The sequence below is a fragment of the Leopardus geoffroyi genome, chromosome C1 (genome assembly GCF_018350155.1).
Source record: "Leopardus geoffroyi isolate Oge1 chromosome C1, O.geoffroyi_Oge1_pat1.0, whole genome shotgun sequence".
Lineage (NCBI taxonomy): Eukaryota > Metazoa > Chordata > Mammalia > Carnivora > Felidae > Leopardus > Leopardus geoffroyi.
Genome location: NC_059328.1, coordinates 12,182,435 through 12,198,132, shown reverse-complemented (window position 1 = coordinate 12,198,132; position 15,698 = coordinate 12,182,435). Strand labels below are relative to the sequence as shown.

Here is a 15,698-nt window from a genome sequence, read left to right as displayed (position 1 = left end):
CTCATTTCATAGGCGAGGAAGCCGGAAGCCAGAGAGGTCATCTGGTTCCATGCCACATGGCGAGCGGGCCACAGTGCTGGGACATCGAGCGGGCCATGGCCCTTGTGGTGGCGTTTTCTGCTTGTGCTTTTCTCCCTAAGTCTAGAGGACTAGTTACTCTGCCATCTCGCCCCCTGCCCCACTGACATTGCTCCCTGGTGGGGGCGGGGACCTGACATCGGCCCTTCTCCCTCCAGACCCTTTCTTCGGCCAGCGTTACATCCACATCCTGGGCCGACGGAAGCTCTACCACGTGGTCAAGTACACGGGCGGCTCCGCAGAGCTGCTGTTCTTTGTGGAAGGCCTGCGTTTTCCCGACGAGGGCTTCCCGGGCCTGGTGTCCATCCACGTCAGCCTGCTGGAGTACATGGCCGAGGTGAGGGCTCCAGGCCTCCAGCATGAAGGGCTGCCTCTGGGGACCAGGTGGAGTCCTTCCAGAGGGTCCGTCTCGGGGCCCCCACTCGTTCCACTGCCCTCCAAGCCTGGACCACCCCAAGCTTGGAGACCTAGATGCCCCCCCCCCCCCCCGCCAGCCACACATGTCTGTGAGGGTCCTCGGAGCCGTGCGCTGGGGACCCTCCGGCTTGCCGCACCGACTCCCCAGGATTCCCTGTGCGTGACATTTCTGACATCCCCCACGTCTGTCCCCTGGTCTGCCCTCCCCCCCCCCCCCGCAGTAGCGGGGTTCCGAGGCACAGATCCCTCCTGGTTAGCGCAGGGAGCAAACTGGGCCACACACGCGAGGTATATCGACTACTCGTATGCCCCGCTTTTCTCTCCCCTCACCTGACTGTGGGTTACACCAACTCTGACCCACAGGCTGAACCCCAATCCCAGCCCCAGGTCACACCCCCACCCTATGGCCACATATGTCACCCATCTTTGTTCTTGGTTTTGGGAAACCGGACTGCCCCTCTGGAGGAGAAGCGACCCTCACTTAGACGTATCCTGCTGACAAGGGTCTTAGGCCCAGACTCCCACCTCTCGGGCCCAGCCCGCTTTACTCAGATACAGGGAGGGACCTGGCCCTCGTGCCCACTGTCAGGTCCAGACCACTTCGGGCCAGGACACAATGGGCTCTGTAGAAGGTGAGGCTGGGTCTAGCTCAGACTTCTCAGAACAGGCTCCGGAGTCAGACTGCCCGGCTTAGAGCCCTTGAGACACGGGGCGGGTGAATTTGCCCCCGTGCCTTCGTTTCCCCGTCTATGAAACAAACGGCAAAAGTTTCTCCTTCTGGAGCCGTTGCGAGCATCCAAACTTTTAGGAACTCCTTCCTCAGAATCCCTCAGGTCCCACAGAAGAAGAAAGGCAGGAAAGGTGACGCTAACCGGACGAGGTGAGGAGAAGGCTTCTGTTCCCACCTGTGCCTGGAGGAGCCTGACCAACGGGGTCTCAGACCGGCCCCCCTAGTGGAAACCAGCAGAGACTGAGAAAGCAGACCCAGGCAGGAAAGGCCAGCGAGGCCCATAGTCCCGTCCGCTCCCGCCTTCTCTGCCAAGGGCAGGCGCCGTTTCCTGTAGGTGTTCAAAGCCAAGTACACAAAGGAACCCTGGAGTTCGCTTGTTTTCCCTCGGGTTCCAGGCAAGCCTTCTGAACATTTCCTTAAAGAACAACCTGGACATTGCAAAATTCCCCCCAAACATTTGAAACGTTCACCTGTAGAAAAGGGCAAGGTGCCCAGAGCAGAAGCAGAAGGCGGGGGGCTGGCTCGGCCGTCCCGTGGGCCAATTTCAGGAAGTGGACTTCGATGGGGCAAGATCTGATAGTGGTTGTGTATGGCTGCAGCAGCCTGACCGCCTGGGTTCAAATCCAGGCTTTACCCCTTGCTGATCACGTGCCCGTGGGCAGCTGCATAGCAAGCCTGTGACTAGAGGTCTGTGACTCAGTTTCCCCGCCTTCAAAGCAAGGGGTTATGATAGTATCTACCCCCTGGGGTTGCTGCGGGGCAGAAAGGAGATGGCACATGTGACGCTACCCCAGGGCCCGGCACGCGGTGCGTGTTCAACAAATGTAGGCTGGTTGTCGATTCCACCCGCTCTACGAGGCAGGCCTGAAACGCACCCTGACCAGACTCTGTGATCCCCTCCTTTGTCCCGTGCCCAGGAGATTCCCCTGACTCCTATCTTCACGGACACTGTGGTGTTCCGGATTGCTCCGTGGATCATGACCCCCAACATCCTGCCTCCCTTGTCCGTGTTCGTGTGCTGGTAAGCAAGCAAGTGGCTAACGCTGGGGCTTTGGGGGCAGACAGATCTGAGTTCAGATCCTGGCTCTGTCACTTACCGCCCGTGTGACCTTGGGCGACCCGCGGGGCCTCTCTGTGCCTCCGTTTCTCTGAAATGCTGACATCACACAGTCACCGTGGGCATTAAAAGAAGCAGGCAAAGTATTAATCCAAGGTCTTGGTACAGTTTGTGCTTCAAATACGATAGCCATCATTTCTTTTCTCATTCTCGCCCGTGTCATCTGGTTGGGAACCTCCCGTGGGTGTTCAGCTCATCTTAGGCAGCATTTTTTTCTTTTTTTTTTGAGCATCTATTATGTGCTAGGCACCTGCAGCAAAAGGAGAGGCAAGGAAAAGCAGGGCCTGCATGGGTGCCGGTCAAGCCCAATGGGACCCTGAGGCCCCGGGCCCATCCCCTGCCTCTAAGCTAGACACAGCTTTTCTTTGGAAATCTGGGAAGGTGGGGGCAAGAGTCCCCTTTCTCGTTTTATTTGTTTGTGACCTTGGCAAACGCCGCGACTAGAGCAATTCGCTTGGCCTTGGCTCCACCTTTGCAAAGGTCACTATGAACGCATTTGTGGCCTCATCTGCCCAGCACAGCCCGGAGGTGCCAGCTGCTTGTTGCCACCTCGGTTGGACTGGCCCTTGTCCCTCCTCACCCTTCCTCCTGGCCTCCCTCTCTTCCCCAAACTTCTCAGCATGAAGGACAATTACTTGTTCCTGAAAGAGGTGAAGAACCTGGTTGAGAAAACCAACTGTGAACTAAAGGTCTGCTTCCAGTATGTGAATCGAGGCGACCGCTGGATCCAGGTGAGGAACCCCGGGCTGGGAGGGACGTGGGCCATGGCTACGCAGGGAGAGTTGGCTTCATGTCAGGGCCCTGGCACCCAGCAGGTCCATGTATGAGAATTCTGCTGTCAACTCATACGTGCACATGTGCACAGAGACACAAATGTATAAGGCAATTCACTGCAGCATTGCTCCTTATAGCAGCAAAAGATTATAAAACAACCTAAATGTTTATCCACAGGCGACTGGAATATGGCATGATGGGCCAGCCTTACTGTGGAGTACTATACAGCAGCTAAAAAGAAGCCAACCTATATATACAGAATGCACTTCAAACAAAGATGTTACTTGCAAGAAAATGTACATAGGATGTTATTGATTATGTTTTAAGAAGTGGGGTTGATATGAGTACAAACGTGCTTGGAGCATGCAGAGACTATTTGAAGAAGGATGTGTAAGAAACCACTGCCGTCGTTTGCTAGTGAAAAGAACTGGGGAGGCTGGTTTGCCTGACAGCTCTCCTTGGTGTCCCCACAGGATGAAGTTGAGTTTGGCTACATAGAGGCCCCCCATAAAGGCTTCCCCGTGGTACTGGACTCCCCCCGAGATGGATACCTGAAGGACTTCCCAATGAAGCAGCTTCTGGTGAGATGCTGAGGGCCACCTTGGGGTGAGGGGCAGGGGAAACAATCCTGAGGACTCTTACAGCACAGAATGGTCAGGAGACCTTGGGCATCCTTGACAAATTAGACTGTGGCCCAGCACCTCCATCTTCTCCCCTGCAGAATGGATCAGTTGGGATAGTGACCTCCAAGGTCCTTTCCTTGGAGAAGTTTCTCATAGGAAAGTGCGACACTACCCCAGGGCCTGACACACCCCAAGTGCTCGATAAATGTTCTATTGTTATCACTTGCACCCACTTGGGAAGGCAGGAGTGAAAAGCACCCTGATGTGACTTTTTTTGTCCCCTGGCTAAAAAGTTTTCTCGTAGGAGAGTTATCTCACAGGAAATGGGAGCTATGGGAAAGAGGCGGGGCAAGAACCCTAACTCCTGCCCCCGCCCCACCCCCCACTTGCAGAAAAATAAGTTCCAAAGAGGAAAATTACAGTGAAGCCATTGTCGAAAATCATGGTTCCAACTTCAAAGCTCATTGAAGCTGTGGTTTTTTAGCTTATGTGTGGGTTTTTTGTTGTTGTTTTGTTTTTGTTTAGAGAGAGAGAGCAGGGGAGGGGCAGAGAGAGAGAGAGAGAGAGGGAGAGAGAGACAGAGAGAATCTCAAGCAGGCTCCACACCCAATGCAGATCCCAACACAGGGCTCAATCCTACAATCCTGGGATCGTGACCTGAGCTGAAATCAACCAACTGAGCCATCCAGGTGCCCCAGTGTATGTGTTTCTTTAAAGCAATCCGACCCCCTGATTCTAGAGGCCATTACCACCCCACTTATGCCCTGAACCACTGGCACAATAAGGGCAGAACCGAAACCTATCTCCTTTGTCCTCACCTTCCACCCTGAACAGGCAGGGGATGCTTGGATAGAGCAAGAGGCAGAGACGGGGATAGGTCAGGGGGCTTTCCCAAGGTCACATGCGTGGCAACCTCTCCTGGAGTCCCAAGAGGGCCACAGGGTCACACCTACTTCTTGAGAACCTTCCCTAACCTGGGGCCCTCGCCACGGTGAGATGGTAGAGCCTGGCCTCGCGTCTTACCCTCCTCAAGCCTCAGTTTGCGCATCTGTAAATGGGGATAGAAACCGTATTGTTGTGAAGACTGAAGGCACACCTGGGGCATCCTGCCGCACCTAATGCGATGGTCATTATTAGCCATCATTATGGCTATCAGTCCACAGTCCTAGACATCGTCCTCGGTGAGGACTGTCCACTTCTTCCCACACTGTGAGGGGTAGAATCAAACTGGCCACCAGCAACGGTCGCCGCAGGCATGAGAACCGAGGCCTCCCAGCTCCTGCTCCCACACTCTTCCCGGGTCACCACCTGCCTTCTTTGTTCCAGGCTGGCCTGGTTCCAAGGCCCCGGGCTGCATTGTTCCCGGAGGCCTGGGCCAAGCCCGGCTTTGTGCTGCCATAAAACCCAGCTGCTCCAGCTCCCGGCAAATCACACCTTGCCATCTGGGGCTCCCAGGCGAGAAAGCGCTAAGCTGCAGCCATCCACCCCACTGGGCACGGCTGACCCTTGAGCCCTCGGCTGGGCCAGGGCAAGCCACATCTTCCCACCCCATGGTATTGTTTTCTTTTCAAACAAGAATTTTTGTCAGGCAAGCTTCGTCCCGGCCCCAAGGCAAGTCTCCAAGCGAGGCCCCTACTTTTTCACCAAAAAGGCAGGGCAGGGACCTTAAAATTCAAGAGTCCCTAGAGGGCTATATTATGTGTCAACTCCAGTTTGTTGGAGCTGTGTGCTAAGAAGGATTCAGAGGCTGCCTCTGGGCTCAGTGAACAAATACGGTTGGCTGGGAATGGGTGGTATGGTCTATATGTTGCGTGTCCGTCATTTCCCGCATGTATCGGTCAGCTTTTCTCAGTAAGGCTGCAGTAACAAACAACTCCCAAATCTTAATGGCTAACGACTAACGGTCCACGTATTGCTTGAACTCGGCAGTGACTGTTGGCTGGTTACCTGCAGTCCGGCTTCCTCACACCTTCCGCCTTCTAGAGCCCCAGCTGCAGGAGCAGCCCCCAGCCTGGGAAATGCCATTCTCCTAGCACAAGGAGAAGAGAAAGAGTTGGCCGGCACACGCGGTGGATCTCACGGCTTCTGCTCTGCCCTGGCACGCACACTTCTGTTCACGTGCCAGTGGCCAAAGCAAATCACGTGACCAAGTCCAACACTAGGCGGGGAATTCTATTCCTTCCACGGGGAGATACCCACATACCAGCCACGGCTCAGGATGCAGAGCCTTCTCACTGGGAAAAGGGTAGCAAGTTGCTGGGAACAACGGTACCATCTACCACCCTCTCTCTCCGGTATCCAATCGGATGCCTCTTTTTTATAGCTTGGGAAACCAAGGGTCAGATAAATGAAGCAATGAGCGGGGATTTCAACAGCACAAAATGAGAACTAACTCTGAAGTCACCGATATGTCTCTGTGTCTGAGAAAAAGAGGCACACGCAGAGACCCAGGGCACACACACACTAAAACACACTTGTATACCGTCCGGCATGCCCACCCTTACACCAGCGCGCTCACGAACTCAGCCTCCCCGTGCCCAGCCCCCGCTCTTTGGCGGGAATAAGACGACCGTGGGCAAGGCTCTAGACGCTAAGTGGCAGATTAAAGGTGGTGTAAGAGTAGTCATCAGATGGTGGCTGAGAGGGGGCTGAGGACCTCGGGCTCCAGGAGACTAATGATGGATGTGTGCCCCGTGCCCAGGGCCCAGATTTCGGCTACGTGACCCGGGAGCCCCTCTATGAGCCTGTTACCAGCCTCGATTCCTTTGGGAACCTGGAGGTCAGTCCACCAGTGACTGTCAACGGCAAGACGTACCCCCTGGGCCGGATCCTCATCGGAAGCAGCTTTCCTCTGTAAGAGAAGCCAGGGCGGGGCTGGGGGGAGCAGGGGGGGAGGAGTTATTCTTTCTCTTTAGGAGTGGCCTGGGCTGCTCACGCGTGGAGTGATGGGCTGGGAGAACGAACCCCTTCCACAACTCTGAAAAGATGCAGACACGCTTGGAAATGAAACCGAGTTGGCCTTTGTATCTTAGCATGACTTAGGATCTAATATAAAACTAAATACAGAGCTCGTCCCCAAATGGGAGGGTGTGTAGTGAGACTATAAACCAGGTAGGGAAGGGACAAAGGAGTCCATAGAAGGTAATTGACGGAGAATGAGCGGGAGAGTACCAATAAGTCCTTGGGGGTGCCCACGCATAAAAGAGGGCTGCGAAAACGTGGCCCTACCCCCAAAGCACCAGTCCTGGCTCCCTGGCCTGTCCGTAACACCATCACTCCCTCCCCGGGTGACCCACTTCCCAGTGAAAAGGCGGATTCTTTCTTGATCAGGACAGTCAGTGGGAAGAGCGATTGGTCTTCATTTCACAATGAAGAATTATTGGTCCTCATCTCACAAAAGGGCTGCCAGGAACCTGCCTATATGGGACCAGCCAGGATTTGGCCACCAAGTCCCTCTGAGCCACACAGGATGCTCTACCTTCTGGGAGGAGGCCACTGGCCAGGAAGTGACCATTGGTCTAGCTTCTTGCCACCCTCCACTCCATAGTCACTCATCCATTCAGCAGGTATTTTCCAAGTAGCAACCAAGTGCCAAGCCCTGTGCCAGTCATGGCGTTCTAAACATGAAGCCCAGCCCCGCCTTCAGGGAGACAGTGGAGATCACAGACACGAAACAGCAGGGGCAGAGGAGGGACATATACAGTGATAGACAGAAGCACAGGGAGCCAGGGGAACCCAAAGATAGGTCCCCCTCGGGGAGTTCAGGGAGGGCTCCTTAGAGACAAATACTTCTTGAGGGCCTCCTCTTCCAGGCACTGTTCTAGGCTGTAGGGATACAACAGTGAGCCAAATAGACAAAGCCCAGCCCTTGGGAAATTTTCAGCTAGGGTAGGAGGAGTACAGAAAATCAGCACGGAAGCCAGCAAATAAATGAGATCCTTCTAGAGGCTAATAAGTGCAATGAAGGAGATAGGATAGGGCTACGTGGTGAAGAGTAAAGTTAGCTTCCGTGGGTTTAAGGAAATGACTTGGGAATTGAGGCTTGAAGGAGAAGGGAACAGCCATGGGAAGATGGGAGAGAAAGAGCATTTCAAATAGAAGGAACAGCAAAAGCAAAGCCTTGGGGGATAGCGAGCAGAGCGAGTAGAGCAAGGAGAAAGGGAGGGAACGGAGGTAGCAGACCCGGGCAGCGGCCAGATCGGAGAGGAATTTTGGCCACTGCAAAGGCCTGGAGTCATAGTCTCAGGGTACTGGGGACATCGAAGCCCTCAGAGAGTCTAACGGGAAGCGCTTCCTGGAGGAGGTGTTGCTCAAACTGATTAAAGATCGAAGATCGGTAGAAGTTAATGTAACAAAGAGGCACATGGGCTAGGGCAGGTTCTCGAACTGTGCCTGTGCCCTAGCCCCCTTCAGCAGTCCAGGCAGGACCCCTGAGCACAGAAGCTGGCCTCTTTCTACCCCGTGACACCCTCAGGAACTGAAGGGGCTGAAGGCTGCGCTCCGTGCCACCCATTCATACAGGCCACGGCTGCAGCCACGGCCTCCTTCTTTGCCTCTGGGCACAAACGCCTTCCTGTGTACCAGGATCTCTCAGCCCTGAGCCTCAGGCTCCTTCCCGTGACTTTGGCTGATGCCGCCCTCGATACAGGCTAGGTCCCAGAGGCTGAACTCCTGCAGGCCCTCTGGTGAGGCAGGCACAGCGGGAGATCCCCTGAAGAGCTGCCTCGTCCCCACCCCTACCCCAGGTCCGGTGGTCGGAGGATGACCAAGGTGGTGCGGGACTTCCTACAAGCCCAGCAGGTGCAGGCACCCGTGGAGCTCTACTCAGACTGGCTGACCGTGGGCCACGTCGATGAGTTCATGACCTTCGTCCCCATCCCAGGCACAAAGGTGAGCTGGCCGCTGAGGCCTGAGTGAATAGGATAGAGGAGAATTCATGTGCTACCAGCTCTCGTCAGCAGACGGCAGGATCTAGAGGTAGTGGACCGCAGAGAGGAAGAAGGAAGTAGGCTCAAGTTGGTTTGCACGTTGTTGCTGTGGCAGGGTCAATTTTTAACCCGATATTCCAAAATATTAGCATTTCAACGTGCCATCAATCTAAAAATTATTAATGAGAGATTTTACATTTTTTTATTCATACCAAGTCTTCAGAATCTGGTGTGTACTTTACCCGGAACAGCACGTCTCGATTCAGACTAGCCACGCAGTTCAAGTGTCCAATAATCACAGGGCTAGGGGCTACTGTAATGCTCTGGAGAGCTGTGGGGCGTGGGCCTGGGGCTCTTTTGTTTTCCGAAGGGAAAGGAATGGCTGCAGCGTCATACCCTGGGAATGTTATACAAATGGCCCGGCCTCTTGGCCACGTGGAGAAGCTCTTCCATTCTGCCCGAAGCCACTTTGGACTCTGAGCTTGGACTCCATGGCATTGAGGAGAAAACCCTGCCAGGCCGTCTGTGCCACTTGGCACGGGGAGGCTTGAGACAAGAGGCAGACAGGGCTCCGCATCCCTGGGGGGGGCTCCCTCGTGCTCCTCGGCCACTTCCCTTCTGTGGACACCGTCCCTCTGGATGTTCTCTCACAGCAATTCCGGCTGCTCATGGCCAGTACCTCGGCCTGCTACAAGCTCTTCCGAGAGAAGCAGAGGGAGGGCCACGGGGAGGCCATCATGTTCAAAGGTGAGTGCCCACGGGCCCTTGGCGGGGAGTGGGGAGCTGAGCCCCCCCAGAGAGACGCCCAGGAGGAGGGGGCAGAGCACTTTGCCCCTGAGCATCCGGCTCCAGTTTCTGGGGGTCCGGACGGCTCCGGGCTGTGAGGTCACCATGGTGGGAACCAGCCCCGGCCTCTTGTGACCTTCGCCGTGGTCAGCTGGACCATCGAGCTGCCCGCTGCTCCCTATTATCAGCATACACATTTAAAGTGGACACTTTAAGTGGCACCAGACCCCAAAAAGAGCTAACTGACCTGTGATCTGGATTTGAGGAGCTTGAAAGGGAGATAGAGAAAAATATACGTAATGCAGTTGGGGGACAGGAAGAAAAATGGGAATAGCCTGACATGATCTACAGCCAGACGTCATTACTATCAGTCCCAGAGTGAGAAATTATCTGCTTAATTTAGGCATGCACTTAACTGGGACAGATGCAGACGGAGACTAGGTGTGCTCTTGAATTAATTATGGAAAGAGGGAAAGCTGATCGGCTGGAGACGGCGAGCCAGGTTACAGAGGGCGTAACAATTTCTTACACGTTTTTCTTAAATTACTTTTTGTCACTTTTCAGGTTGGTATCTCCAGTCTGCCTACTCCCAAAAGTCTGTGTTCCTAAGGCTCATTGATACTTACGTACATCACTGCCCTCCGTATCCAAAGGCAGTGTTCTTGATAGTGACTAGGGGCCAGAATAGACCAAAGCCAATTTAAGACCACTGTCCTGTTTTTATTCCCAACCGATGGGGAATTGTTTTTCTTGGATTGGCCAGCATGAGTCTGGATTTCCTGGAGGCTTCTTTATATAGTAAAAACACCCCCAAAGCTACCCATAGGATATAGGAGCCATTATCTTTATACGGACAGGTCCAAGTGGCACTGTGGAGGCAGCACAGGTGCAGGGTGTGACAGCCCCAATCTCTTTGCCACCGACAGGCTTCAAGATTGGGAAGTGCGATGGACCAGCCAACTCTTCCCAGATCAGGCACAAAAAAAAAAAGAAGAAGAAGAATTAATAGCTTAGGTTCTAGAATCAGACTGCCCGGTCTGCATACAGGGTCTGCCAAAGCTAAAAGACCTTGGACAAGTCATTTAGCTCCTCGGTGCCTCAGTTTCTTCATCTTTCACGCGAACAGCTACCTCCTAGGAATATAGGAAAGATTCCTGAGTTGATCCATGTAAAACAGCTAGAAGAGTGCTCAGCGAGCATTAGGCATGACTAATCAGACCAAAAGCCGTGCGTGGAATAGGAGGCAGGTGCAGGCACACACCAGGGCAGGGGCCAAGCATGAGGCAGCTCTAGAAAACAGCAAGGGCGACCCCTGGGCCTCCTGCTTTCGCCACACTCCCCCTGGGCAGCTGCTGGTCCTTAGAAGCAGGCTCCGGCGGGGGGAGTACCACTCCACCCTCTGGCCAGAGAGGAAGCAAGCCACCCCTTCCTTGGCCCAAGCAACACGGCCCGTCCTGGAGAAGGAAGTGTGTGTGCTGCCCTCCCCTGCCCTGGGGTTACCTTCCTGGGTCCCTGCCTGTCCCCGGCCCCATCTCTTCCCTCCCAGCAGTTAGCCCAATCGCTGGGAGCAGGGAGGGGCTGACAGAGGGGAGCACCCAGGCTGGGAACCTGAGGCTCGACTGTCCCCTGGGACCTCTGACCTCCACAGGCTTGGGCGGGATGAGCAGCAAACGAATCACCATCAACAAGATTCTGTCCAGCGAGAGTCTCGTGCAAGAGAACCAGTACTTCCAGGTGAGGCCGGAGCAGGGGGCCCTGGGAGGGATGGGGTTGTGCCCAATGACGCCTCTCACGTCCTCAGGGCTTCCACAGGGAACGACCGAGGGTTCAGGGTCCAAGACGGAGGGAAGGGCCTCGATGAGCCTCCGGTCCAGCCTCCCTGCTTTGCTGCTGTGCTAAAGCTGGGAGCTAAATGGAGGGACAAAGGCAGGCTGTGGCGGCCCGCGGAGGCCAGGAGCAGACAGGAGACCTGGGAAGGAAGGTGCATCAGGCAGTGCTAAAGAGCCAAGGGTTCTGTAAGGCCCATGACATTGGGGGAGGCGCACGCCTTTCAAATATGATGCAAGCCTCAGACTTGCTTTCTAGGCAATGCGTGTGTAAATATATGCCCTGGATTTTAATTTTTGTTTAGGGGATCAGTGCTCCCTGAAGTTTGCTATGGATGCATCCCCCCTTCTGAGTCCCTGTCTCATTTCTACCAAGCATCATTCTGTGACCTTCTTCTGTCTTGTTCTCTTTATTCCCACCGTTACTGAGCCCTGGTGGGAGGGGCACTGGAGAGGTGGCGGGGTGCTAGGTAGGTGCCGGAAGTCTCCCTGGAGTGCTGGGGCCCTAAGTGTGATGCCGCAGACAGGAGCAGGGTCGACGCAGATGGCAGGAGTGTCCCCGGACTTGCCTATCTCCCTTCCCCCTCCCCCCCCAGCGCTGCCTGGACTGGAACCGTGACATCCTCAAGAAGGAGCTGGGGCTGACAGAGCAGGACATCATCGATCTGCCCGCTCTGTTCAAGATGGATGAGAAACGCCAGGCCAGAGCCTACTTCCCAAATATGGTGAGGCACACGGGGCCCCAAACCTCGTCAGGGCCAACCAGGGGCAGCCAGAGCCAGAAGGTCCCCTCCGCTAAGTCTGTGGGTCGGGAAGTCCAGGTCCCCGCCCTGGATGAGCTGCTGCGTGGCCTCGCCCATCCACCCCAGGCACCTGTCCTCTCGGGGCCGCGTTCCCTCGTAGGGGTGAGAATGCCCATCCTACAGCTGCCTCACGGGGGTCCCAGAAATCCTTTAACAGACCGGAAACGGCTTTCCGAGTTAAAAAGACCTTTATGGACAGGAGGGATCCTTGTCGTCATACAGGAGAGTCTTCTATGAGAAGGAGGGAGGTTAGAACACACACACAGATACCTATCGAAGCACACGCAAATACTCACGCGCCCATATGTACACATTTGACCACGTGCGTGTGCGTGTGCATATTCCCACGCGTGCATGCAGAGGCAGGTTGCCTGGTTTTTCCACTTCAGCTCTGCCACGTAGGAGGTTGCTTCGCCCCATCGGTGCCTCGGTTTCCTCATCCGTAAAGTGGGGATAATCACCACACTCGCATCGTAGGGTCGCTGGGAAGGTTCAGTGGGCTTCGCACGGGGCCCAGGCGAGTAGTAGGCGCTCACTAAACGGAGCTGGTGCCTCACCCCCGTGGCAGGTGAACATGATTGTGCTGGACAAGGACCTGGGCATCCCTAAGCCGTTCGGGCCCCAGGTGGAGGAGGTATGCTGCCTGGAGACACACGTGCGCTCCCTGCTGGAGCCCCTGGGCCTCTGCTGCACCTTCGTGGATGACATTTCGGCCTACCACAAGTTTCTGGGCGAAGTCCACTGCGGCACCAACGTCCGCAGGAAGCCCTTCGCCTTCAAGTGGTGGCACATGGTACCCTGATCTCAGGGGGCTGCCGTGTGCGGGTCTCAGCTCACCCATAACCCGTATTGTGGCTGGGCCCGCCCTCGTGGTTCTTTACGATCGCAAGATACCCTTCGGCAGTAACTGTCAGGAAACTTTAGGATTATTACCTATGGGACGGCACACTTGGGGCCACACAGCGAGGTCACAGGGAGAGAGAGACCACACAGGCCTGGGGTTCTGCTTTTCTTGGGGGGGGGGGGTCGAGGGGGGGGCCTAGGGTTTTGCGGGCTCGCTCCTATTGGTGAGCTTAAAACATAAGAGCTGGAATTTAAAGCACAGGAAGAGGGAAACCCAGGGGCCCAGATGGTCAGCTATAGAAACCAACCAAATCTAAAACAAAGGAGCCTGGGGGGAGGAAGAAGCCTGGCTTTTTATCTAGTCCTGTGGCTGGCAATATGCCTAGTGCAGATAGCCTTCTCTAAAGTGGCTACCTCAGCAATCAAAGCTTAAGTCAGGCACTTGAGCCACCGAAGAGAAAACCCAACTGTCAGGGCTTACACTACAGGTGCCTTGACAATTCCCTCCTCCCTTCCTTCTCCAGACTCCTTGAACCCCCCAGAGCTTTCCCCTGGCCCGGCAGGGACTTGACAAGGATTCTGTCCCACTGGGAGCAAGAGGTGAGGAATCTGAGATATCTGTACCTTGTCATCTCTCAGAAGGGCCCTAGCATCCACCCAAACCACCCTGGTGAGCCTCAACTCTGTCCTTCCTGAAAACAGCCGTGCACTTGGCCAGTGTCTGTATAACCCTGATACGAAAAACAAAAAAGAAAACCAAAACCCTGTACCCAAATCATTCCCCCAAAGAGTCCTTAGTCTCTTGTCCGAAATTGAAAGAGGGGAGAAGGGAAGGAGGTCCCGGAGGCTCTGGGATCACCAGTTCTGGTAGCCATGCCCTGAAGGTCAAGTTAGATCCCATGGAAAGGGACCCTGCCACCACCCCCCCCCCCCAGACATACCTTGAACTGCTGACATCATTTCAAATTCAGCTCTCTTGGGGTGTCCAGGTGGCTGCCTCCAATTAGTCATTCCTTCCCTGCCTCGCTCCGATCCCCTTGGCTTTCTCTCTGCGGTGTAGACACCATTGACTAGCTTCCCTATTCCCTGAGGGTCCAATCGTTTACCTTAGAACCTTCCCTGGAAGCGGATTTTATCAGAACAGCCTTCTCCATTCTCAAGATGCTCCTTATACCTCGTCTTTCTGATGGACACAGGCTCCCCCAAGTGCTTGATCCCCCCACACCAGCATCCTTGTGCCCAAGAGTGCAGTGCGTGAAGACACCTGGGCTTCACCATAGCCTTCTGCTGCCTGGTTCTCCAGTCTCTGGGCAATCCCTGACCTCCCTCCTCTCCTGCCTCTACTTCCTATTCCTGACGCCATCCCTCCAGGCAGCTAGACAAGGACTTTTTCACCACCAGCCAAGCTCAGCCCTGCCCCCCCAGGGTACAGTGAAGGACCCACCTGTCCTCCCCAGATCTTAGACTCAACGTGTAAGGACCTGGCCTGGCCTCCAGCCGAACAGCCAGTTCTGGGCCAGCAGCTGGCCTCAGACGGACCGTCTGTCCCATGGAAGTTCACCAGTGCATTTGCTGAGCAACCACTAATTTGGACATAACTAGATTAATTCCCTGGCTCCAACCAAAAAGACTCAGTTTCAACTAAAAAAAAAAAAAAAAAAAAAAAAGCGTAGGGCCAGCTGATGTCAGGAGAATAAGTAAAGTGTAATTCCACTTTGAGAGTTTAAAAAGAGCCAATTTATAACCAATGAAAAGGTTATACATCCGTCTTCTTGAGAGAACAGGATTTTTCTTCTTGGCTTACGTCATTCATTCTATCAGCAGGCATTTGTTGCAGGCCTACTAAGTGCCCGGCACAGTGCTGGGCTCTGAGGATACGGTGGTTAGCAGCAGACTGCACCTTGTCCTTGCTTCGTGGAGCCAGCCAGGTCTCCAGATGCAATGCCCACATCTAAATGGCCAGCTTTTGCCATCTCAGTGATGCGCTCTTTAGCAATGCCAACCTGCTACATTCAGGAAACGCACAGGGCACAGAACTTCCTGTAAGTCACTATTTTAGATGAAGGTAGAAGGTTCTTTTTCAAACCAGCTTCCTTTCCCATCCAGCTGGGCCGGTACCACCCGACAGATCAGACCTCAGAGCTTTCAGAAGCTATCGTGCCCCCCTGCCTTTTGGGGCCAAAGCCCCAGATATCTGCAACCCCAGAGTGCCTATTTGAAGGAGTTTATCTGGAGACTTAGAGTTTGTCGTGTGTGTGTTTGCGTGTGTGTGTTCGGTTAATGTGGGGTTTGGGGTTTCTTTCATTTTTTTCTAGTCTACCTTAAGGGGAAGTGAACGCCTCCCATGTGGAGACAGTGTGTGTTATAGATTTTTCTAAAACTTCCCATCGGGAAGTCGGTAATTTGTGATGATTCTGGAGCCCCCAGGACTCAGATACCTATTATCTTGTTTGCCTCCCACCCCGTGTGACCGCCTTCCGTGTGCACGCCTCCCCCACCCCATGGACTCACTGCTCTTCCCCGCCCCCCGCTTTCTCTAAATGTAGGCCTAGGATACACTTCTGTGTTGCAAAACTCAGCTAAGTTCCTGTTTCGATCTTTATTTTGAAATATTCTGTGTAAGAGGGAAGCGGGGGGGGGGGGGGATGTTGCGAAGAGGGCAAGAAGCTGGGCACGGTTTCAACTTTCTGGACAAGAGGCCATGACGGAGATCGAAAGATGTTTGGGGAAGAGCCTGAATAAATAGCAATAAAATAAACCATCAGAGGGGAAG

The 15,698-nt window shown here is 54.5% G+C and overlaps 1 protein-coding gene across 1 annotated transcript in view; it reads left to right on the top strand.

Annotated features, from left to right (window-relative positions):
* The window catches only part of PADI2 (peptidyl arginine deiminase 2), a 43,645-nt gene extending 27,947 nt beyond the window's left edge, over positions 1 to 15,698 (top strand). Inside the window, exons 7-16 of the mRNA XM_045475815.1 lie at positions 237 to 415; positions 2,143 to 2,246; positions 2,962 to 3,073; positions 3,590 to 3,697; positions 6,441 to 6,592; positions 8,485 to 8,629; positions 9,321 to 9,414; positions 11,102 to 11,187; positions 11,876 to 12,004; positions 12,651 to 15,698. Of these exons, the coding sequence (XP_045331771.1) occupies positions 237 to 415; positions 2,143 to 2,246; positions 2,962 to 3,073; positions 3,590 to 3,697; positions 6,441 to 6,592; positions 8,485 to 8,629; positions 9,321 to 9,414; positions 11,102 to 11,187; positions 11,876 to 12,004; positions 12,651 to 12,884 (1,343 nt within the window). The 3' untranslated portion in view covers positions 12,885 to 15,698. The remainder of the gene's footprint in view (positions 1 to 236; positions 416 to 2,142; positions 2,247 to 2,961; positions 3,074 to 3,589; positions 3,698 to 6,440; positions 6,593 to 8,484; positions 8,630 to 9,320; positions 9,415 to 11,101; positions 11,188 to 11,875; positions 12,005 to 12,650) is intronic.